General features: G+C 41.2%; 1 protein-coding gene across 2 annotated transcripts in view; it reads right to left on the bottom strand.

The window, feature by feature from the left end:
- APBB1IP (amyloid beta precursor protein binding family B member 1 interacting protein) overlaps window positions 1-26,498 on the bottom strand; it is a 72,677-nt gene that overhangs the window by 38,884 nt on the left and 7,295 nt on the right. For both annotated transcript variants that reach the window (XM_075082616.1, XM_075082615.1), the window contains exons 2-6: window positions 16,903-16,974; window positions 11,347-11,434; window positions 9,271-9,566; window positions 3,554-3,631; window positions 595-754 (exon numbers count right to left, since the gene is read on the bottom strand). In XM_075082616.1, the coding sequence (XP_074938717.1) occupies window positions 595-754; window positions 3,554-3,631; window positions 9,271-9,566; window positions 11,347-11,434; window positions 16,903-16,974 (694 nt within the window). The remainder of the gene's footprint in view (window positions 1-594; window positions 755-3,553; window positions 3,632-9,270; window positions 9,567-11,346; window positions 11,435-16,902; window positions 16,975-26,498) is intronic.

Here is a 26,498-nt window from a genome sequence, read left to right on the forward strand (position 1 = left end):
CAGCTGTTTCCGAGGGACCTAGAAGCCCGGTTAGTTACTTCCTGAACCATAAGGTACCACCAGAACCAGTGATACCACCATAAGGTACCACTGCAGCCCCATCAGAGAGCAATACTCCGTTCACAAATACACTTAAGAAAATGTCTGTCACAAGTAAGAAGCATTAGAAATTACTGTAATGCTCTCAGTCAGTCTTGTTTAATTACAACATTTGTTTGGCCAGTATGTAATAGCCTGCCGACAGCACTTCGGCACTGCATCCTCTCTTCAAAGAGTAGAGTACTGGTGTGTTTGGGTCTGTCACTGCCTTAACAAACACAGTGAAATTCACATGGCCCCTTCATTTTGTGTAAAATAATGGAAATGGTGGTGGGCAAGGAGCCTTCTACAGCTTACGTCACAGATGAATGGAAGACTCACTTCTACAGCAAGAACAGCCCAAAGACTCCTGCGGCATCCCTCAGCTTAGAGACTGTGATGTTCCAAAACCAGTGGACGCACGGGCAGCAGAAATGTTATTATTGTTTCAAGACTACCAATAGCACAGGATGCACCGTATCTATTTGCTGTTTGCTCTGTCACTACGCCACTTACCAATTTGCAGCTCTGGGTACATTTCATACAGACACCAGTCAACGTTGCAGTCGCAATGGGTTTTTTCAAAGAGATTGTCTAAAACATCCCGTGTCACCTGACGCTCATCCACCATTAGTGACTTTGTGCTGTTATCGTACATGTGCACCTTGACAACAAGCTGGGTACAGAGTCACAGAAGAGTCAGTTAATTTCAGAAGCAAGTAAAAGACTAGTCTGAATCTGCTAACACAGATAAGAAAGATTAAGGCTGAAGGTTATTACTGATTCAAAGGCACCCTGTCCCACAGTGAGCTGAGGGAATAAAATAGCTTGGAAGGTTTCACATTATATCGTCACCAAAATAAAGACCTTTTCTCAAAAAAGGAAATTCAACCTTGTCCTGTGCACGACTTCAGGAAATGTGAAATTGCTATGAAAAAAAAAAAGCAGAAGTTACTCTTCTCTAAATCTACTAGATGCGCAATTAAGGAAAATGCTTGATAGGGAAGCCAAGTACAAAAGGACAGTCTGTCCTTAATGCAAGCTAGAAATGCCCAAAGTTTCGTTTTAAATTAGAAAAAGAATGGAAGAATCTTGCCATGCCAACAGACTAACCTGAAGTCAGATTGTAATAAGAAGGGCAGTAGTCCAACACCCATCAATAAGCAAACATATGAGTTACTTATATTGACCACATTAACCTAAGACACTCATTATTTCTTCATATTGTGAAGGATTTGTTACAGAAACAATGCACACTTTTTTTCAGAGAGGAACAATGCAAGAAAATGCTGAAGTATATAAAATGTGATAAAGAACTGCAAATACTTAAAAAGGAAAATCCTTAAAATGTTGTATTGGTACTGAAAACAGAAGAAAAATTGTCTGCAGGATCTGCACATGGAAACTGGAACTAAACTGGTGAATTGGAAGACTTCTCCATATAGTCTTGTTTAAATAGCTTCTTATTTTTAAATGCTTGCATAAGAAGCTTTCATACTACAGAGAAAACCTCTGTTAAAGATCAGGAAGAAGCAGAGACTGATGATCCCCAAGAGAAAATCTATGCCATCTCTGAAAAGTAAAAGCAAATGTAACAAAAAAAGTGAACTTGCTTTGATTCCAACACTTGTATCTTCCTTTCTAAAATAAGCAACTGAGCTCTAGTGCAGATTATAGAGAAAAAGAAATGTTGTACATGCATAACCTACAGCATGTCTGGGGAAAAAAGGTATTTTTGTCTGGTTATAGTTGACTGCTCAGAAATGTGCATGCAGCTTCCTTCTTCACAGAACCACAGAATGTTTGAGATTGGAATGCACCTCTGGAGGTCATCCAGTCCGATCTCCTGCTCAAGCAGGGCCACCTACAGTCCACTGTCCAGGACCCTGTCCAGATGGCTTTTGAGTATCTCCAAGGAGGGAGACTCCACAACCTCCCTGGGAAATCTGTGCCAGTGCTCAGCCACCCTCACCTTGAAAAAGTGATTCCTGATGTTCAGATAGAATCTCCTGTGTTTCAGTTTGTGCCCATTGCCTCTGGCGCTGTCACTGGGCACCACTGAAAAGTGCCTGGCTCCATCCTCTTTGCACCCTCCCTTCAGCTATTTCTACAGATTGACAAGATCCCTCTGGAGCCTTCTCTTCTCTAGGTTACATAGTCCCAGCTGTCTCAGCCTTTCCTCACAGGAGAGATTATCCAGTTCCTTAATCATCTTTGTAGACCTTCATTCATTGGGATGGAACTCTTGGAGCTTGGAGGAGGTGATCCTTGAATATTAATCAGCTTTCTGGGGTCCCTCTTCCCTCCAGGGCCTTATCCCATGGGATCCCAAGAGACTTGGGACTCTCCCCAAGCAGATCTTTGAAGAAGCCGAAGTCTGCTTTCCTGAAGTCCAGGGCTGTAAGCTTGCTTTTCATCATCCTCCCCCACTTCTGCCCTCCACTTTCAGTAACAGAGAGAAGACCAGTTTTCTTGACAATTATTTAGTCAATTTAGAATTCAAGAATGACACAGTAATTTCATTACAGTGACACAGCCACAAGAAGATTAAGCCTTACTTCCAGCCTATGGTTCCAAATATTTAGGGTGGAAAAAAGAAGTCTCCAAAATAAATGTTTCTTCCCAAAGGAGCATTGCTAACATTGAGCAGCCATAAGTTATAGAGCTTTCCAAAGACAACGTTGGTGAAATCCTCCCAACACATTCTCTCAGAAGTAGCATTTGTGCATGAATGTAAAGCATTCTGTGGGAACCATCTCATGTCTGGACACTCCCAAGTTTATTGGAAGCTTCAGTACTTTTTGGAAGCCCTGCAGGCTTCCATCTCCAGCACTTCCCATCTCCTATTTGAGCATGACTGAAAGGTCATTATTGTGTTTTCTTCCCATCCATTTTTCAGAGTTACTGAACATCTGCAGCTTCTGTTGAGTTCCACTGGAACACTAGCTGAGGATGAGTGTTGTAATTACATGACACACTGTAGCACTGTGCAGGCACTGACTGGAAGGTTTCTGATTTGTTGGTCTAAAATAATTTTTATTACCCTTGAACATTGCTACACTGTTGTGAAAAGATTTAGCAAGAATACCCTCATTAATTTAATTGGGATTAACTAAATCCACATCCACTGTAGAAGAAAAGTTTAATACTTCTGGAATCAGCACAGCATAAATAAGCAACATTTTAATGTACATTCCACTTTCTCTAAAGCAACCTATCAGAATAGCGGGCTTTGCTCCAACATTGGGAAAAAAGAGGCAGAGTCTTTCAAGTCCCTCAGAGGTAGCATTCTCCCTGAGGCTTCTCTTCAGATGGAAGACAAGACAGCTCCACAGAATATCTTTAGATGTCCCAAGTTACAGACAAAATATGAAAAAGCCCAGCGATTTTACTAAGAACTTTATTATTGAGAAGAATGATAATAGATACTTAGCTGGTAGCTCTTATGGTAGCATTTTACTATTTTAAGGCTCACCTTTTTAACTTTGGCTTCCTTCAGTTTCTCCAGTGCAAGTTTAATCTTGTCAGCTTTAGCCTGTGCCTCTTGTTCTTCCTGAAAAGACACAAGATATTTGGTATGCTTCTTTTTATGTAAGACCAGCAATTTATATTTACTTGAAAAGAGTTGCTTCTTGTTATTTATATCCAGAACATAAGGCTTGTCATGGGAACCTTCATAGTTACAGGGAATCCTTGAGCTAATACCCTCCAGCCAAAGCTTTGATTCACAAGTCCAGCGCTTCCTTTTGCTGCCCAGTCATACAACTCTTACATGATCTGTTTCTCAAATACTACGCCTGAAAACTGGACTCTTCTATGTTTCCATATAGGTTGCAGCTGATACAAAAGAAAAGATGAAGGAAGATCTAGCCTGAATGAGACAGCATTGTGGATACAGCTGCTTGGAAGAGAACTCACCTCTCAATAGGGTTAAGAGAACTAGAGTTTTTAGGATCTTACTGAAAACTGGGCTTGCAATCATACCACTTATAATTTCACACTTTCTGTTAAGTACATTAATTTACTTGAATTCTTTCACTTGCCACATATGAGCTTTTACTGCACATATACTTACTGAGAGGAACACCTTAAATTGGATGATATCATGGCTTTTTATTCTAGTAATAGACCTATTCGTATTAACACAGATACAGATAGAACACTCAAGTTCGTGCCAGCTTTTGCTGAATGCCACAGTAAGATTCCTAAAAATCTCAGTATCACCAAGCTCTTCTTTTACAAAGCAGCTGTAGCAATACCATGCCTCTCTCTTAATATTAGTGAGCTTTGTGATCCAAGAAGACTCTGGATCCCCAGCTGCTGAGCGTTTTAGGTACACACAGCAGATGTATAGATTGTGACCATTTCTTTTTGCCATCTGTCTTCCAGTAGTCTCCCCATGTCATATAAAAAGTTAGAAAAGTACATTTTGGACAGTAGGTAATTGTGGTTCCTGTAGCTGCCTTGTACTGTTAGCACTACTGGAGGGTTCAGTTTCTTTCCAACTTTAAATCCTTGCTCCCCTTATTGAAAACCGTCTTGACTTTGCTTTCTTGCCTCTCTGCTGACTTTTGCTGTCCCTGTTGGTCTCTCACTTTTGCAGTTTCATTTGTTTTAAAGGGGTAGGGTTTTGTGCTATGGTACTCACAGGCACACCCAACTTCCAGTCAATGACTACAGGAGAAAGTTCCTGCCCTGCTTCCACACAAGATTTTTCTCTGTGTTACCGTCAGCCTCCATTTTCTACCCTAAAGGCATAATTTTAGTGGTCTTCAGACTAAGAGAAACCCAGGAAGGCTGCAACTCATGGGAGATGCACCTTTGCAAGAAACTAGGCCTAACTGAGTATTGCCACCACTTCCTTCTTACAGAGATATCACAGTATCATAGCAAAGAGAGAGCTAAGAAGGTTATCTTATTCATCCCAAGCTTTGAGGCAGGTTCAACCATAACTAAAGTACTCCTGACTAACATCCCTCTCGCTGAACTAAACATCTTTTGTTTTATCACTGCTTCCCCTGGATACTAGCATCCTTTAGGAAGTCAAAAATACAAGGTGAGGCGCAACCTGAAAGAGACGGCTCAAGCAAGTTCACTGTTGCCAAATTCTCCACTATAAATACCAGGCATTCAGTTAAAAAATGTCTTTTTTTTTTTTTCTCCACAGGTATGGAAATTCGCATTGCTACAGCTCAGAGATGCTTAACTTAGAGAATCAAAAAATAGCTTCTGTAGCTCACCAGAAGCTGTTGGACAAAAGAGGCTTTTGCAGTAAGGCTGACTGCTCTACAGAGGCACGCAGCCGCCTCTGCAAAGCAGGAAAAGCATCTTAACCAAAGCGGTTGAGCGTTGTGTGGGCAGGCTTTCTGCTGAAAATTTTAGGCAGGTATAACTCGGGCTTCGCCTGCAGGTGACCTGTGTTGAACAGAGATCACACATTGTACAAATCTGTGCAAAAGAGCTCTCACCTGAGATCCTTCATGTTTTCATCACCTTTGTCTGTCTTAATGTAGAAAAAGGAAATGATACAAAGTAAATAAACTATCAGATGCAAAATTTTAGCACAGTTCAAGAAATGTTTTGACGGGCTAAAAGATTTGTTTTCCCACTACAGTATCATCACCGCGTTTCTGGATCTTCAAACAGAGCACATAAAAGTCATCCAGATGATGTCATAGAAAATGTAGAAGCATTATTTAGCTTAAGGACAGTTTCAAAAAGAAGTCTAATAGTTGATGGAAACTTATGAGACAGCTCTATGCTTCCCTGAAAGAAAAGCTGTACTTCTTAATTTTGGCACACTTAAAGGTTAGAGAATAGAGTCTTAGTATCACAGGTGCATTGGGAATAATTAATACTTCTCTTATTTGACTACAGACAAACAGAAGTGTTAAACAAAATGTCAGCCTTGACTGGCTCAAGAATCACTTATCAATAATCCCGGCTAACAGGAATGTGGATTTTGATGAAACAAAATACATTCCATTTACAGCTGCATTTCATTCTACTGAGCAGAAATGTCATGTCAAAGCAAATATTAACCAAGACAGTAAATACTAATTTGAAATCAGTTCTTTCCATACTAATTTTAAACGGTTATTACCTCCATCACTCACACTGCAACTTGTGTAATAGCCCTATAGGCAATTTTGTGGACAGTAAGCCACACAGTGGATAAGCCATCAGTATCTGGATACAACCTGTATCAGAAAATGAGACATGGGCTGCAGGAGAAAGCAGAACCAGTGCCTTAATGAAGATATCAACTACTGCAGAAAGGTTCCTTAGAACTGCCTCTAACTCCTGTTCCCATCCTCCTCTGCCCTCTCCCTCTATCTGGAAAGAGACCAGAGATAGAGATTTAACTCAGCACACAATCTCAAAGGAACACTTTGAGAGAGACAGAAGTGACCTCCGGCTATGTTTTTGCATATAGAATTCCAATTGCATTTAGCAAGTATATCCTCTTTTCACTCTGAAGTCTTGCCTGACCCTCAAATAATGCAGGATGGCAGCTAGTAGAGAATTAGCTCAGGACAAGACTCAGGGGAAAGAACTGTGCAGTACTGTTGATTTCTGTGAGCTTTAGATCACAGCATCATAAAAGCGCTAGTTAGAAGAGAGGTCTGGAGGTATGTAGTCTGGCTCCCTACCCAAAGCAGGACTGTCACCAACGCTAGGTCAGGTCAGCCACGATTTTGCCTGGCAAATCTTGGAAAACCTCCAAAGAAAGAGAATCTGTGATCTGTCTGGGTCACCTGTTCCCATGTTACACCACTGCCTGAAACAGAAAAGGTTTTCCTAATGTCCTGTCCGAAACTACAGAGCTACAACATATAGCTGTTGCCCCTCTTTATATGACCTAACAGTACCATGGAAGAATTTGGTTCTACCAGCTTTGTAGCTACCCTTCAGGTATTTTTAGGCTGTCATTACATCACTCTCCAGCGTCCTCTGTCAGACTAAACAAGCCCAGCTCCCTCAGCCTATCCTTGCTGGCCCCTGACCACTACATCCCCCTGGCCATCCCAGTAGCTCTGCTGGACACTCTCCAGTATCTCCACATCCAGAATGGACTGCAGTATTACAGGTGTGGCTTCACACAAGAGTGCCAAGAGAAAGAAACAATGGCTCCTTCAGTCTGCTGGCCGTGCTCCTCCCAACACAGGCCAGTTTCCCATACTGAGATGACCTTGGACTCATGGTTCTTATTCAGAGTGGCATCCACCAGGATGCCACCTCCTTCTCAGCAGGGCTGCTGCTCAGCCTGTCACCTCCCAGACTGTACAAATGCATGGGGTTATATGCTGGACCTTGTACCTTGCTGGGTTTCTGAGGGTTTTGCTGGCCCAGTCCTCATGTTTCCCAAGGTCCCCTGTACTGAAGTTCTGCCATTCATCTTGTCAGTCAGTGCCCTTAACTAAAAGCATTTTCAGCACATCTGCAGATGATTTTCTATGTTGTCACTCAGGTCACAGATGAAAATGTTAAAGAATACAATCCTCAGTGTTGATCCCACTTGTTACCAGCCAGCAAACCATTTATTACTACCGGTTGAGTCTGGCAGTTTGGCCAACAGCTCACCTGACCAGCTATCCCTCCAGACCATACTTCCTCAGCTTCCAAACCAGACTATTTAGAAGCTTGGTACTGCCATTAAGGTCATGAGTCTAAATCAAGATGGGGACATGTTTGTCGGGCAATGGATAGAACTTACCATGATAGCATCTCTTCTATATCAATTATACTATTTATACGAAAGCCTTCAGCTTCTGAAGCTGTCTAGCTGTTTTTTTCAAATGTTGATATTCCTTTAAGATAGGAAGTTAACTATTATCTTTGAGATACAGAAAAATGGTGAAGTTCCTCCCACATGTTTACGACTTTCACTATTCAAACAGCACTGAAAGCTCCTACGCACCAGATGAAGCTTTATCCAGTCAATCACTTTTTGTATAATCAGAAAGGTCCTCTTCCTACCAAATTTTCTGTTCCTTTTTCTAAGTATGTCTGCCGTATGCAGCAGTTATGTTGAGGTGATTCATACTGAATTTGTGTGGGCTTTTAAACTGCAACGAATTCCCCATGGTTTTAAGCAAAACTGACCAGTAGAGTTGTACATGGGCCTACAGAGCACTTTTCATGTTCCCTAAATGTATACATCTTCTCTCCGTCAGAGTTACTATGCATATGAATACTGAAGGAGATACTTTTAGATCTTTCATGATTTCAGATTCATGTTTCTTGGGCTGCATCACTCTTCTAATGCATGTACTCTCCCCACAGGGCTGTACCATGGCAGAATTCTTATGCTATTCTTCCTCTCCACAACCTCATGTCAAAGAAATGAGCTTCTAATGCTTCTACTGGAAATATCACATTTCATTTCAGTTGTTAAAACAGCTCAGCAAGAAACACAAACATGGAAGAGGTTGTGATAAGTCTGAAATTTTACTGTACAGGTAAGCCAATTGTTTATAAATAGTACCTACTGATAACTTTGGCACCTCCTAAATAAAGAGCATTTGTCCCATGTTACAGATAGTCTTCATTACTTCCTTTCAAAGGCAAGACCAAGAAGAGCAGAGTGATTCTGTGTTGGGATTAGGAGAAGTACTCTTGTGTTCAGCCTTACACACAGTCTCCTAGAAAATGTTGAGTTTTACCCAACTGAACAGCAAGAACTGATTTCTTGCTTTTCCTATTGCAAGAAATCAGTTAGGCCAGGGACGGATGTGGGAAACATCCACAGAACCATCTCATCAGTACCGATAGCACAGACTACAATGAACACAGTGACAGCTTCACAAAACGGTGGGATCTTTGGCCATGCTTTGCACTGATGCCAAAGCCAAGTTCTCTGTGAGAAGCTATTAACTTATCAGTGCTTATTTAAAAAGTGACAAGTTTTCCATTGCAGTAAACCATTTGCAATGATTTATGTCTGTCTTAGGCTATCAAAGTAATGATTAGAAAGGCGAAGGAATGGGCAACAGGTCAAGGAACAGGCAGAAATTGCTGAGCCCACAATAATAGAAAACACTCACTCCACAGTTCATACAGGTTTCATCATTGCACAACCTTCCCAAGATGTTTCTTCCTGGGATATCCACTGTTGTTCCAATGCCATATACTACTTGCAAAATTACAAGAACTATTGAATGTGTAGAACAAGGTTCTACCCAGGCTTACCTGGGTTAGTGGCTCAGGAGGAGGTGGTGGTGGTGGCGGTGGAAGGTCTAAATCAGGGTCTGGAGGTGGAGGGGGCAAGTCATCCCCAAACCGACCCATAATGGTAACATAGGCACTTGTTTTAGAATAAGTGTCACTATCCAAGCCTTTGCCTGTTGAAGGCTGAGTGACCGTACTTTGCTGGTTCCCAGAAGTTTTCTGGGCTTGTAAAGTTCTCTGTTCAACATCATTTATGTCTGCTACAAGATCAGCCATTAAAGCATCCAGGTCTTTGTCCTCTAGGGCACTTAGGGATTCTGTAAAGAAAACCACAAAATGTGTCAGAGTGAGTGCAACACAGAAAACTGTTTCCGGTTCAGTGGAGATTAAATTGCAGAAGGTATGGTTAGTGTAAGATAGAAGGGTTATGGGAAAGGAGACATTTTAAATTGGTTCAAGAAACAAACATGTTTTAGGTACAGCCATTAATCTGGTCATACTGAAGTTCAGAGTACAAGGAACTCTATGAATACAAATTAAACAGGACAGGAAGCTTCACTTTCAGTGATACGGTCTCATGCCCTTATGATGTTATGAAACCTGGCCCTGATCCAGCCAGGTTTCTGGGCACATGCTTAGTGATACGGATGCAAGAAATTCCATTAGCTTCCGTTAGGCTATTTACTTATTTTAAGTAAAGTACATATATAAATGCTTAGCAAGTTTTGGTATAGTAGACCAAGAATACCTTCATATGTTACTACTATTCTACAACTCTAAAATTAACATGAAGCAGAATCAGAGAGTTCTAAGACACAAGAAATTATATGGTATCACTTGTAGAACATCAGTAATTTTGTGATCAACGTCTGTGACATACCTCATGTAACATGCAGGGTTTGAGGATCCTTTAAACAAAGAACAAACAGCACAGTCTCTTTTCAAAAGCATCTTATCAACCAGATGACTTTTGCTCTCTGTCTTCTACTCTGTCAGAGTACAAGATAAAATCCTACACTGGAACTTGATACACAATCTCTTCTTTGGTTGTTTGAACTAGTCATGGTATTACAGTTCCTGTGGAATATCATCCTGCAGGATGATTTAGCTTTCTAGAAGAGAAGGGTTCTTTAAGAACCAACAGATTCAATGGTTTAAATCTCTTTGAAGAGTCTAGTTAATAGAAAAGAAATCACAAATTGGGAAAGCTTTAAGCAGGATTTTGGAAAGGGATGGAGAGCGCTGAACTAGATACTCAAAAATGCTAATATAGTCCAACAAAGAATAGATCATTCATCAGACTAAGTGTGAACATGTCACTAGACTGTCTCAATTTACTCTGCTTTACCTGTTATGCTAATAGAGTATTTTCACAAGCTTTTCTTCTCAGTGGGAAAGTTGGCTTATGATCCTCTCTATTTATATACCTCTACCCACTTTGCTGGTAAAGGCATTAGGTAGCTTAATAGTGAATTGATTCTGGGACAAAAACACAGGTTAAAACCAACTCAGGCAAATGCAACCAACCAGCCCCCAGTAAAAAGCAAAAACCCACAAACAAAACCACAGGGAGGGTTCTTTTTCTAAACTTGGATAAATTCCCTCATTTAATTCATCACACAGCCTCAACAAGCAGCTGTAAATGTAGAAGTGACAGGGCAAACCAGAATGAGAATACACAATTTAAAGTGGAAGCAGCTGAAGCCAATACTTCCACTGGACAAAAATGCTTATGCAGCTCTGACTTCACACTGAGGAACTTCATCTTTTATTAAGTTAAATCTTTACATAAAAAAGGTTGCACTTTAGAAGGTTATTTGGGGGACTTCTCATTTTTCTTTTCCTCTACACTCAGACATTTTAAAAAGTCTAACTCATTTTATAAGACTGAGCAATATCCCTTTAAAAAATGTTGCACCCTTTTAAATTTCCTATATTGAGACACACAAATATACCTTCTCCTCCAGCAAAACAGGAGTTTTTTTGGTTTGTGTTTTTTTCTTTATCAAGGGTGTTTAGAGTTTTTCTTCTGATTTGTTGCTGTGAGGTGTTTTAAATAAGCATTGAAAGGACAAAAGAGTCCGCTCAGCTACTTACCGTTTAAATCTTTAAAACCAACTGTAAAGCTAAATTCATTGTTGGACACTTTGGGGGATGGAGGTTGTGCAGTCTCCACACCTAAACTCTGTTAAAGTAGGAGAAAAAAAACATGTATCTGATGACATAATTTTTATTACAGACATTGACATTTGTAAATCAATTACCTGAATTTGTCTAATGAAATCAATTCTTCTTCAAGGAATAGAATGACACTCCCACATTTCTAGGGTTATGCCTAGACTGGTAAACTAAACAGGGCCAGAACAAGGGTGCAAGCACTGTCTCACAATCATGCCAAGCATTTAATGGTTTGCATGCTTCTCAACACAATGCTGACCCAAGCCAACTGCAACACTTGTCAGACAACACCTGGGCTTGGTGTGGGGAGCAGCAGAGGCTAGGGCTGTTTCTAATAGAGACAGTGGATAAAGCCCAGGCAGATTTTTAGGTTTTGGTGGGTTTTTTTAAGGGGAGCAGTGGGAGCGTGTTGAAATAATTTAGCTGTGTAACACATTTGAGCTCCGCAGTGCCATTTACTCTAGAGTGCTTTATTTACTAATATAAATGTAACCTAGCTGTTGCTTTTCATGCTGTTGGAAAAAAAAAACCCAAACACAACAAACAACAAAACTTGCTGCTGTTTGCAATGTAAACTGCAAATCTGCATAGTTAAATAGAGAATTCCTAGTTTGTAGCTTGTTGTTTAGGAAGCACAGGCGTGTTTAGGAAGCGCAGGGAACCAGCGCTTCACAAGTTAGGAAAAGTGCATACAGGGGAGATAGATAAAGACACATTCTCCCTTCCACAGTAAGGATGATGATAGCTCTAATAAGCAAACACTGTAGACAAGACTGGAAGGAATTTCAAGGGTCTGTCTAGACCATGCACCTGTCCTAAGGCATAACAGTTATATCTGGGTCATACTGGAAAAATGTAAACCTAACCTGATTTGAAAAGCTTCCTAATAGATAAATTCCATCACCGCCTCTGGCAATCTGTTCCGCTGCTTCACTACTGAGATTGCTATTCCTGCCATCAAACCTTTCTTGTGATGTTCATCCTAAACTTCCTTTGCTGCAGCTGAAGACTATTCCCTGTTGTCCTGCTCTCTCTGGACATGAGGAACCAAGTACTTCTTTCTGCTCCAATGCTGCCTTGTATTTTAAGATTTTTATCAGTCTCCTCTAGACTAAACAACCTTGTACAATCTTTTCTTATAGCTCATGTTTCTTTTCCTCCTTGTCATTCCCACTGCTTTCCTCTGAATTTTCTCCAGTCCGCCCTCCTCCTCAAAATGCAGTGCTAACACTGGAGTTTCCCTGTTGAGGACTTATCAGTGCTGCACAGAATGGAAGGATTATTTCCTATATCCTACAAGCTATACCCTTGTTCATACATCCCTGTGAGATGTTTGTCTAATGGTGCTCATACTCAATTTGTACCAGGGGCATTTACATTTCTTAGAGTTGCCTGAAACCAACAGGCATTTTCCATGAAAATTAATGCAAACGTTTTTCTTGGCAGCTCTTTTCACCTATTTCCCACCCAGGACATGTTGACTTCTTCTGAAGTTATACAGAGCTGGAAACCAAAGCAGTGATAACTTTGAACACTGTTTCTGTGTTAATACTCACTCTCATAAAAACAGACATGGTATAAATAGGGGAAGAGGGATAAATGAAGCACATGAGTGTTTTACAGTGCCTGAGGAAAAAAAAAATATGAAAAAGGGAGGCCACAAAATGTATTGATGAAACAGACTGTAAGAACATAAAGGAAATAAAGTTCAACAAGGAAAAGTGTAAGATCATGCACCTGGGAAAACAATCTGGGAGTGCATTACAGACTGGGATCCACCTGGCTGGAGAGCAGCTCTGTGGAAAGGGACCTGGGAGCCCTGGTGGACAGAAAGCTCAGCATGAGCGAACAGTGTGCTGCTGCGGCCAAGGCGGCCAACAGGATGCTGGGCTGCATCAAAAAGGGCATCGCCAGCAGAGATAAAGAAGTCCTTATCCCGCTCTACTCAGTGCTTGTCAGGCCACACCTGGAGTACTGTGTACAGTTCTGGTCCCTGCTGTACAAAAAGGATGCGGACAGGCTGGAAAGGGTCCAGAGAAGGGCCACCAAGATGATCAGAGGACTGGAAAGCCTGCCATATGAGGATAGGCTGGGAGAGCTGGGTTTGTTCAGCCTTGAGAAAAGGAGGCTTAGCGGGGATCTCATCACCGTGTACCAGTACTCAAGGGGTAGCTACAAACAAGATGGAGACTCCCTTTTTGCAAGGAGTCACATGGAGAGGATGAGGGGGAATGGGCACAAATTGCTCTTGGGGAGATTCCAATTGGACATGAGAGGGAAGTTTTTCACAGTGAGGAGAGTCAACCACTGGAATAATCTCCCACGGAAGTGGTTGACTTGGGCACGTTGGACACACTTAAGATTCGGCTGGACAAGGTGCTGGGCCATCTTGTCTAGATTGTGCTCTTCCCAGAAAGGTTGGACTAGATGATCCCTGAGGTCCCTTCCAACCTGTGATTCTGTGAAATACTTTAATTACTAATCTAACAAGAAGTCATAACATCTTATGTGATGCCCCTCTACAAGAAGGGTCGGAAGGAGGATCCGAGGAACTAAAGGCCTGTCAGCCTGACCTTGGTGCTGGGAAAGGTCATGGAGCAGATCATCTTGAATGCCATTACGCGGCACATGTGGGACAACCAGGGGATCGGGCTCAGCCAGCATGGGTTTATGAAAGGGAGGTCCTGCCTTACTAACCTGGTCTCCTTCTATGATAAGGTGACCTGCTTAGTGGATGAGGGGAAGGCTGTTGATGTTGTCTACTTAGACTTTAGTAAGGCCTTTGACGCTGTCTCCCACAGCATTCTCCTGGAGAAGCTGGCTGCTCACAGCTTGGACAAGTGCACTCTGCGCTGGGTTAAACACTGGCTGGATGGCCAAGCCCAGAGAGTGGTGGTGAATGGAGTCAAATCCAGTTGGCGGCCAGTCACGAGTGGTGTTCCCCAGGGCTCGGTGTTGGGGCCGGTCCTGTTCAATATCTTCACTGATGATCTGGATGAGGGGATTGAGTGCACCCTCAGTAAGTTTGCAGATGACACCAAGCTGGGTGGAAGTGTCGATCTGCTGGAGGGCAGGAAGGCCCTACAGACGACCTGGACAGGCTGGATCGTTGGGTCAGAGCCAACGGTATGAGATTCAACAAGGCCAAGTGCCGGGTCCTGTGCTTGGGTCACAACAACCCCATGCAATGCTACAGGCTTGGGGAGGAGTGGCTGGAGAGCTGCCTGGAGGAAAAGGACCTGGGGGTGTTGATTGGCAGCCACCTGAACATGAGCCAGCAGTGTGCCCAGGTGGCCAAGAAGGCCAATGGCATCCTGGCTTGTATCAGGAATAGTGTGGCCAGCAGGAGCACGGAGGTGATGGTGCCCCCGTACTCCGCACTGGTGAGGCCGCACCTCGAGTACTGTGTTCAGTTTTGGGCCCCTCACTACAAGAAGGACATTGAGGTGCTGGAGCGTCTCCAAAGAAGGGCAACAAAGTTGGTGAAGGGTCTAGAGTACAAGTCTTATGAGGAGCGGCTGAGGGAAATGGGGTTGTTTAGCCTGGAGAAGAGAAGGCTGAGGGGAGACCTTATCACTCTCTACAGCTACCTGAAAGGAGGTTGTAGCGAGGGGGGTCGGACTCTTCTCCCTAGTAACAAGCGATAGGACAAGACGAAATGGCCTTAAGCTCCACCAGGGGAAGTTTAGGTTGGATAGTAGGAAAAACTTCTTCACCGAAAGGGCTGTCAAACATTGGAAGGGGCTGCCCAGGGAGGTGGTTGAGTGACCATCCCTGGAGGTATTTAAAAGAAGGGTAGATGTGGTGCTTGAGGACCTGGTTTAGTGGTGGACGTGGCAGTGATAGGTTAGTGGCTGGACTCGATGATCTTAAGGGTCTTTTCCAACCTTAACAATTCTATGATTCTATGATTCTCATAACACCCACAGAAGTACAGAAAAAAATGAAAGTACATGCAAAGGGAAATTAAAGAGAAAACAATCTAAATGCTAAAAAACGTTTAAAATTAAGTACATGGAAATAGCAGAAAAGCCCAATTCTGAATTTGCATTTATTTTTCAGCCTTGTTATGCAATGTGAAGGCATCTCTGCATGCTCCTATCATTTACACTTACTTTAGGAACAGATTTGTGAAAAAGGGTGAAAAACTATCTATAGTCTCATTTTGGAAATTAAGAGTCTAAAGGAATTAACAGATGCAAGTCTGTTAACTGAACACCTTCAGGCCTTCAGATATGCCTGTCTCCTACCATACGATGTTAAGGTAAGAGATGATGCCAGCACTTCAAAGAGGAAGAACAATCAGTCCCCATCTTAGCAACGCATCCCATCCCACCTGGTATTGCACCAATGAGCAGGGAGAGAAGAGGCTCACTCTTACTCTCTTCCCATCACCTGCACTCGTAACAGTGCTGTGTCCAATCTGAGGAGGTGAAATTTATCGCAAACAGTCTTTTGTTCATTTTGTTCATTTTCAAGTCATAATAAAGCAATGAAGTGACCCTAAAACCCTCACTCTTTATCTACATATATGTATATTTTATATATGCATAAAATAAATATGCATGGTTATAAAGAGCCCTTAAAAAGCAGAAAGGCTACCAGAGGGCAAAGTATTGTGATTTGACAGCTAAGAATGTCATGTGAAATCTTGGCTTTCTTAGAATTTAAGCACAATTCCTAACCTGTGGCTCATAATTATTGGTATTTAATTTGGCAAGCACTGGGCTTCACCAAGAGGAAAGACCCCTCAAACAGAGGCTCTAAGCAACGAAACTCACACAGAATCCAAGATGACAGCTTAATTGTCTTCAAGCATGCATGTATTAAAAAGTAACAAATTTATTGACTTTGTGGGTTTTTTTTCTCCTTTCATCAGCTTTTGCAGGAAGTATTCCATAACTATAGGTTTAGAAATAGGCTCATGCCTATTCATAGTTTCCTCTCTAGAGGTGTATTCTACACTGGCAATAATGTCTCTCTAAATTCTTGAATGCCACCCTAGCTGTAACTTAGTATTTTGCCATATCTGAAGATTAATCTTATGCATATATTCAAAATGTTGCTTTCCTTTCCGAAGTTTACATTTGACATTCAGGCTACATCCCATTTACCCACGTATGTAAAGCATTCATACCTGAAAATTCTGTCTCAAACTCTTCCTGTTTTGACAGAACCTTTCAATTTCTTGGGACCAAGTCCAGACGAATTTAAATTACTTATTTGTTTTTTCTTTGAGAAAGCATCTTTCATAATCAGTCAGCTCTCTTTAACAATCTAGCCTGCACTAATATCACTTTATTATTCAGACCACTTGTTTTAAATGTCAAGCAAAGAAATTTAGTTGAAGGTTTTTCAAAATAATGTATCCATATTTATTCAGAGTGGGGGTATACGAAAAATGTAGAAAAGTTGCCTCTTATCTAACACATAATAGCTATTTTTCTAATCCTGATGGAAAAAAGAATTATTTACCTGGGTCAGCATGTCCATCTCCCCAAGTAAATTGCTGAACATTTCATCTATATCATCACAAGTTTGCTCCATCTGAAAGAAAAAAAAAATCCACAGACAAGGAATCATCACAAGTTCATTTCAAAGCCAACAATGGTCAAAACCAGAAGATATGCAACATTCTCTTATGCTGTGTTCCCAATTAACTTTAAAACAACTGTTCATGACTTGCAAAAACCTCTGTCTATATTTTAGAAATAAATACTAACAGATCAGAATCTCAATCCTATATATGTTTAAACACACCCTTGGGCTCTACACTCATTAGAAGTTCCAACAACCTCCTTGTATTTTTTACATTTCATAGGATGTCACTAGCTAGTAAACTATGGTTGCATCTTAAATATCAAATAAATTTAGCTAGTGAGAAATGGAGAGGGAAACAAAACTTGAGGTTGAGAAGCTCCTGAATGCTTCATCTTGAAAGCTTCCCTTCTTTGGCTTAGACGACTAACACAACAAGAGTTTCTTAGGTGTTATCTAGTGCAGGACCTGGTTATGGTTAGGTACATGACCAACTTTTTGTCTCAGTATTTCTCCCTATTTTCTTTCAAATACTAGCGCACTGAGAGAACTCCAGTCTTACCTAACCTCAAGACATCTGAGGGAGAGCACTGAGGAAAGGAAAATGGGTACATGCTGCATGACAGTAAACAGTGGCTCTTGTTGCAAGAGTGGGTGTCAGGACAGCACCACACACTGGTGGTACTGAGATACTGGGGATATACAGCTTCTGTAATAAACCTCTTCCTCTTTCTCATAAATTTGTTCCTTTGCAGGGAGACAAGTAGCGTAAAAGGATGTCTGACATGGAACACTGCCAGAAACAAGAACTATAAACATAATTTTCTTAAGATGCTCAAGTCTGCAAGGGATTGAGAACTCTAGTACTGATCGCATAAAACTAGAGCTCAAACTGGGTTCAAACTTTAAACATGTAAGTAGTCCTATTGGTTCACTGGGTTGTGTGCATCTGTACTGGGTTTATGTGGCAAGGTTTTGGTAGTGGGGGCGCTGCAGGGGTGGCTTCTGTGAGAAGACACCGGGAGCTGCTCCCACATCAAAGAGAGACAGTAGTTCCAGCTGGCTCTATGATGGACTTGGTGCTGGCCAAAGCTGAGCCTGTCAGCGACACTGGTGACACCTCTGCAACAACATATTTAAGAAAGGGTAAAAAATGCTGCACAGCAGCTGTAAGAGAGAAGTGAAAAAATGTGTCAGAAATAGCCTTGTGGACACCAAGGTCAGTGAAGGAGGGGGAAGAGGTTCTCCAAGCACCGGAGCACAGATTCCCCTGCAGCCCATGATGAAGCCCGTGGTGAGGCAGGCTGTGCCCCTGCAGCCCATGGAGGACAACACCGGAGCAGATATCCACACTGCAGTCTGTCAAGGAACTCACACTGGACCAGGTGGACATGCCCCAAAGGAAGTTGCAGGCCATGGTGCACCCACACTGGACCAGGCTCCTGGCAGGAACTGCAGTCTGTGGGAAGGTCCCACGTTGAAGAAGTTCATGGAGGACTCTCTCCCATGGGAGGGCCCCCACACTGGAGCAGGGAAACAGCATGAGGAGGAAGGAGCAGAAGAGACACAGCATTATGAACTGGCCGTAATCCCTGTTCCCTGTCCCCATATGCTGCTTGAGGGGGAAGAGGTAGAAGAGTTGGGAGCGAAGCTGAGCCTGGGAAGAAAGAAGGGGTGAGGTGAAGATGTTTTAGTTTTGTTCTTATTTCTCATTTTCCTACTGTCTTATTAATTGCCAATAAATTAAATTAATTTCGCTATGTTCAGCTGTTTTGCTCAATGGTAATTGGTAAGTGATCTCCCTGTCTGTATCTCAACCCATGAGCTTTTCCATCTTATTTTCTCCCCGTTCTGCTGGGGAGAGGGAGTGATAAAATGGCTTGGTGGGCACCTGGTGACTTGTCAAGATCAACTCACCACAGCACCTTACATGACGAGGACCAACATGATGCAAGAAAGCAACCAACTGAGGACAGGAACGACTCTAATGACTATAGACTGGCAAGAAAAGAGGACCAGCAAGTATCCCGTTCTTCAGTCTTAATGTTTTCCCTTTAATACAGCATCTTGAGTCACATTAACTATTCCATAGTTAAAAGGCCACTGAACCACTAAAGTCAGTATCCATTGTTTGAGAATTACTTGGTAGCATGTCTTTAATATGATAGTTAATACTAGAGCAATCTGAGCTGCTCTGCCTCCTTTGGACTTGGTCTTTCTGGCACCTACATAAGCAAGACCGGCCTAATTTCCACTTGGCCCCTTACCACCTGTGTTATCCCTGACACCAGAATTCACTAGGATTAGGCATGTACAGCTTTCATGAGTCAGGCTCAGGGTATATTCCATCTGCTTTAGACTTTTTTTGTAGCTGGTATAACTGAACAAGGCACAGACAACGAGGAACTGGTCTTTGAGCTTCCACAGTTCTCTCAGATCCCATAAATCAAAGACAAAGATTTGGGAACTAGATGCTGTTAAAGACATTTTAATAGGATGTGGTTGGCAGGGCTGAGGGTAACCCTAGCCCAATGGTGGAGACGACACAGGTACGCTCATGTAACAGGGAACACATGTCACACATGACTGAGCGAATGGAGAGCTAAAGTCATCTTATCAGCTGGAAATGTGGCAGACAAACCCACATTGGATGTCTCACTCTCTCAGTATGCATCATAGCTATCATACAGAGCTTTCTACATAAAATTCCATTTCTGTAGATTCAGCAGTATACTGGTTGGGTAAATGATGACTCAATCTTAATTCATTTATCTGAATCAACAGCTGTGTAACTTCCTACACACCTGGCACTTGGAGGATCAATTTTCATAAAAAGGATCAATAAAATGGCACTCATTTGATCAGGCAGAGTAAAGTCAGATTTGTTATGTGATAAAAAATGGAGCTGCAGTTCATACTGACAAGTATCTCATCAGTGCTTAAATAATACTGAATAATTTTACGTTTTCCTGTTTTCTGATTTAGGAGAACAAAATATCTGCTGGGGAAATCTTACCAGCTCTAGCCATTTGAATGTTTTTCTGTTTTTTTTTAAGCACTGGCTAGATCTGCTTTCAGGAAAAAGTCTTCATACTGGTTCCTTTGATAAACTGAAACTCTGCTTTGCTATATTTTTCCAGAATAGAACTATAAAAATGGCAAAAAAAATTACAAATTACTTTTGGGTTACAACCAGGAAACCTTATCAAGAGGAGGAGTAAGAACTGTCTAAAAAGGGAAAAAAATATCCTTAAAAACTCTCTTCAGTAGTTAACAAAAAAAAAAAAAGGCAAGAGAACTGAATATTGGATTATCCAACGTTTTCAGATTACAGGATTTTTACAGGTTCTAGTAAATTTAGAGCTTCTTTCTTCGCAATTATGTGATTTTCTGAATCTCCAGACACATTATATTCATAAGGAAAATAATGTAATCCTAGAAAAAAAGCCATGTGCAAAGAATTCTGTAAGAACTTCCACTGTAAATTGGAGCTGAGTTAGCCACTGATGATTTTTCCTTATCAATTAAATTACATTTAATACTAGGGATTTTTTTGACCTTAAGCACATGGGGGAAGGGAGAAGGCCTAAACATATATTTTGAGAAGGAACTACATCAGTGTCCCTTTCAAGTGTCACTTTCAATGAACAGACATCCATCATCATCACCAGACCAATAAAGCCATGTTGTCACAAAGCCATTGCCCGTACTGTAATCTTTCTTTTTCTCTTCAATTTTTATTGATTTAGTTTAGGAAGACAGAGTTAACGTCATAATCAACAAATGCCCAGAAAATATTCTTATGTTAAAATACACTGAATGATTTATTAAACTGATATGAGAACTTTCCCAGTTTATTAGGGATTTTGTCAGGAGCTGGAAATGCAAAAGGTAGTAAAATGGGTACCCATGGAACTGCAAAAGAATGTCCATCCACCCTCCTCCTCTTTGACTCCTCTCCACAGCCATTTCCATTTCTTTTATTTGGTTGCCACAGTAGGAACAGACAAAACAATACACGGATTTGGGAACTATCCCATTCAAGGAAGATGTTGGTGCATTTTTGACCAGTAAATTCTTTTGACTTTTATAAATAGCCTTGAACTTATTCAAACCAGAAACTCAAAGTGAAACCTGCAGGTGTGTGAGTTATTATTATCAAAAAAGGGGAAAAGATTTACCAAAGTCCGCAGAAGAACACTGAGTTTCATACTTGGTCCTCTTCTATATCCACTAAACAGTAACTTTTCTGTCAGGTTTTTCTGTATATAGTACTAATACTAGGCACTCTTAAAATGACTATCAACTACAATAAACTGAAAAGACAAAAAAATACAGTACTTTTACAATAAGTTTCCCATGTTAAGCATAAGATTTTAAGCAGATAAAAAATCAGAATTAAAATAAAAAGGGGAAATTGCAGTTGTCAAGAATAAACATGCTAAGGAGGGGCTTGTGGGAAGGCATACATGTGACACCTAACCTATTTTTTAAGTGATTGATTTTCAAACTGATGTCTTCTAGACCACTTTTTGAGGTAACACCAAGCATGCAGACAAGTGTATTCCTTGTCTTGTACTTCCACCAAATTTTACATTCTCAAATCTTCACTGTGCTCTCATTGAAACCTCTTTTTTTATTTATTAACATTTATATTTTACCCCTACATTTCTCATACTGTCTATCTAAGGGGTTGGGGCATTTTCTCTTCAGCTTGCTATTCTAACCACCAAGTCTCACTATTTGGTTTATGCATATTAAATTCTCACAGGTTTATACAGTACATAAATATCGACTCATTGTATTTTGACTCACCAACATGCTTATTCATCCCACCATTTACCAGAAGTCCCCCACACCTGCTAGACCTATTTTTTTATCTTCCCAATTTCAGATTTAGCAGCCTCTTTGCTGATAAAAGTAATTTAAATGTAAATTGAGACATGAATAATAAAACTCTTGTATTTTATTGTACTCTCTGTACTGCTAGCATCTTTGTATTTCAGCTCACCCAATGAAAAAATATGGTTTCTGCATATTCGTTCCTACTTCTCCATACCTTTTAGTGTCTGTCTTTTATCTGTCACATGCTTTGTTGCCATTTCCAGAGACCTACTTGCATCCAATTCAGGTACCCCTGTGAGGGGGCCTCCAACCATTTCCTTTCACAAAAACCAGCCCTGCTGCCCTGGATGACAATACAAAACTCCCGTGCACTTCAAACCATAAAAACTGGACACAAAAACCCGTGTATTTCTAAACTTGGCAACAGACTCACACAACACCCCTTTCCTCTCCTAATTATCAACTCCATTTATATCTATACCCTTATTTTGAAATTGAGATGCAAATTTCTACATTTTTCTGAGCTATGGGCTAGGAAGTTGGAATTAAGTTACCTCACTTCTAACACCAGAGGAATTTGGCAGATGCACAGAAAGCAAGCTAGCCCACAGAGGCGGACGGGAAACGCTGCCTGGTCCAACTTGTTGCATTTGCATGAGCAATGTACACTGTTTTCCCATGGGGGTGGTCCAGTATTCAAGGGCACCAAAGAAAAACAGTGACTGAGAAATTTCTTGCTCAGACGCAAGAATGGACAAGCAGTCCTTGCACTCACTCTCAACATGCACAATCTTACGTGGGTTAAGTAGAACCTCACCTATGTTATTTACTGTCATGCACTTACAGGTACAGCAGGAACTGCCTTTCCTGGCCTATAATATGACCTCTGTAATTAAAATCAGGATATGATTTATCCGTGGTTGCATACATTTTGATGTGTTAAGATACTCGAGAGAATAATAAAACAACTTTATTTTTGTAAGAATTAAGAAAGTTTTCTGATTTGCACACTTACATAAGACAACAGCACTATGTCTATGAACAATACATAGGAAATGGAATTGTTTGATAGAATCATTATCATTTGACAGGAAGCTAACAGAACAAGTAGTAAAACAATGTCAAAAAATTCACCCTGCTTCAAAAAGAAACTATTAAAAATATCATGAAACCTGACAGGGTAATCGTATGGCATAGCTCAAAAAAAACCAAAACAGGCGTGGTACTATACTAAGCAGAGTTTCAACTGTTAGCATCTGACAGCTCTGAGAATTACTGAAAACCAGTCCCTTTCAACAGGAAGAGTGGCCTAAGTCACATGGTAACAAGGCTTCTGCACTTGCAATCTGAAAACAAGCTCAAAACCCTCCTGCAATACCGAACAGGAAACACCAACGGTATTGCGCATCAGATTACCATCTCTGCAACTCAGTCTCAGTTGAGTTGATGCACTTTAATCAACCTAAGGGCTGCAAACAAAAATGGAATGAGGAACAGCATGGTATCAGTAGAACAAAGACATATAGCGGATTCATGCTACGAACAGTATTAGGAACCAGTCCACTTAGTGATCTGGAGAACAGTTACAGATCATTAAATTCAAAGCATTGTTATTATTTTTAAACTGTTACATATGCAAATAGCAAGGATACAAACACATGAAATATATTTTCAGAAGTCACACAGAAAGAGCAAAAGCACGCCTTCACCTCCTAGTCCCTGCACTACAGTGTGTGTCAGAGTACCAAGTCCACCAAAATGAACGCTAGCTGTTTGACTATCCACATAACCACTACCAGCACTGTAACTCCCTGCTAACGCTTAATACTTGAATGCTTTCTGGAGTGGGATGAAGAAATCTTTAATGTTTTAGGGAGACCCACCAGCAGCCCAATGGTTAAATCATGCAAATCAGAAATTCACCCTTACCTATGGCAGACTATGCAAATTAGATCATTCCATATCAAAGACAGAATCCCGTATCAAAGATAGGGAAGAAAGATGAAGGTGACAGAGGCCCCACCACAAAGAGCAAAGCTGGAAAAAGGTAACTGACTGTCATAGGAAACAGATGTGAAAGTAGCATGATTAAAAAAATGCATCAAATCCTAGAGGAAAGTTACTGAGGCATCATTTTGTCCTGGCTTGTAACACAAAATCAATGGGATGGTAAATGAAACTGCAAGTCTGCACAACTGTTCCAGGGAAACATGCACAGTGTAACCGTGAAACTCATCATCAAAACTGGTGAGTTAGCAAGCTGAGGAGTCGGTTTTCACTACTAGCAGTTATAGCTAGAAGTGTTAGTATTTCAGAGAATTTCAGGCAAGGACAATGAACCTTGTGTTTCAAGACCTAAAACAAAGGCTCCCTCAGTTTTGAATCAGAGTAAAGCTTTCATGATAGACAGGTTACACGATACCTTCCAACACAGGATTTCTTGTACCTCCTCCTGAAGCACATGATGCTAGCCACTGTTGGAGACCACCTGCTGGTCAAATTGACTGCAGGTCTGAAACTGATCTAACTAGGTTTCTTACAATTATTTTACAGTTAGGTGTCAAGGAAAAGCTCTGACTACTCAAATGTCTCTCATACACTTAAGTGAGACACGATGGAAGTTCCTTAACCAGCTATTGAATCATGTCTAGTAAAAAGTCCCTAACAGACATTTAGGTCTATTTTTATGAAGTAGAATACAAAAGAACATCTATCTCTGCAGAACCCAGCCTAGAAGAATAATCCAATTAGTTACTAATTCTAGCAGATACTAAGAAAGGAAATTGAAGTTTTGGAGTGATAAAGTAGAAACAGCAGCTGCCCCCAAGCTTTCAAAATCACAATCAGATTTGGCAATTAGTATGTTGACTTTTCTCTTTCTTACCTACATAACATGACCCTGTAACTCTCTCCTGTTTTAATCCTAACTCATGCTTTGAAAAGGATGGATCAAAAGCAATTAGCCTGCTTCCAGCACTGCGCTTACCTAACACTGGTAAGCACGGCGTCTTCCAAGAAAAAGCCTGCACGCATAGATATAACTCTGAAAGCAGTTTCTTACTCATATCACCTATTCTTCTGGGAAATCTGGTGTAGCAATGGCTGTAGATTTATCTGAAGCTCAAATTACATTGCATATTTATCTCACAGATGGGTCTGACATGTCACAAGTCTGCTCATGAGCGACACTAAAACACTAGGAGCTGCAGGAAGATTGATGTAACTGCAATGTATCGTTCCTAGTTTAAAACTAAGTCACATTCGGCTTTGGATTAAAATAAAAAAGGCAGATAAATACAATCACATGAGAGAATCCTTTTCTAATGTTAACCTGGGGCACTAGAGTATCTTCAGGTGAGCATGCCACAAAAAACACTTCTAGCATTTTCCACTGATTGCTCCAGACACATTTTTACATACACTGTGGAACTGATTTTGACTCCAATTGCTGTGTTATCTTGTACCTCGTTGCTCAAACTGAGTCTAGCAAGACTAAAAGTACACCTGATAATTACAATTCACACTCTACTAACTCCAGAATCATCCACCCTGATGTAAGCACAAACATCTTTAAATAAGAGCACTCCAAACTCAACAGATCCTACTTCTGTTTCACAGAAATTGTAACTATGCCATTCTTGAAAGCTTGTTCCCTTTTTTGCTGGTTTGGAAATTCACAGTTAACTCACTTGTATTACAGGAACAAGCCTGCAGTTAGGACTGAATTTGGAAGAAGTCTTTATTAGTCAAAAAGACCCAGATTTCATAGACCTGAAAGCTACACTGCTGCACTTCAATGATGACAACAGTTGTGTTTTACCCATTTTGCCAAGATGATAATGGTAATTTAAACACCACAGGAACTCCTATGCATGAGTACACAACTGGGCACAAGTACACCGCCATCTTTTGCACTGATAAATATTTGGGTACTTCATTTTCCATTGATGAGAGAGAAAGAGTTTTAGTATGTTTGTAAAACACCATGGGACACTGAGCCTGGAACCATCCTTCAGATGTCACTGCCTCAGCATCCATCACCTCTGTGCTGCCCAGCCTTCCCCTCTCCCCCATGCACTGCCCCAAACAGTTCTTGCTGAGAGAGGTGTTTGGGAGAAGCACCTGTGGGTCCTGTTCTTAGGGTGAGGTGGGACAGCAAGATTACTGAATGGTCCCAGAGGCTCAGTTAAGAGAGGCTGAGAGGAGCAAGGGACTAACTAAAAGCTTGCCCACAGTGTGTCAGGAGGAAGTTACTCAAGGCCAGAGGAGGGGGTTAGCAAAAGGCTCTTGTGTTGAGAGAAGACAGGAAGAACATTTAAGCAGCATATGCTATGGCTACTGAAAGGAGTACAGAGGGATATGGCATGCAGGCTGGGTGCAAGACAGCTCATTCACCAAGCTCCTCTCCAGAATCACTCCCAGGCACAGACACAGCTGTATCCTGAGCTCCAGAAAATGTATCCCAAATGTACTCGAGCAGCTGGGGACTGTGAGTTAAAAGCATCTTATGCAAGGGGAAAAAGAAACCCCAGTGTAAAGCACAAACTCAGGGAGGAGAAAGCTGGGAAGAAATTTCTATGTACCAGAACTTCACTTTGTGGCATCCTGTCAGCTCCCAAATGGGACTGCTTTTATGGAGGTCGAAAGCAGTGCCACTTCTGTTCATTTTTATATAGTATTCTCCCAGC

Source organism: Phalacrocorax aristotelis, chromosome 2, assembly GCF_949628215.1.
Source record: "Phalacrocorax aristotelis chromosome 2, bGulAri2.1, whole genome shotgun sequence".
Lineage (NCBI taxonomy): Eukaryota > Metazoa > Chordata > Aves > Suliformes > Phalacrocoracidae > Phalacrocorax > Phalacrocorax aristotelis.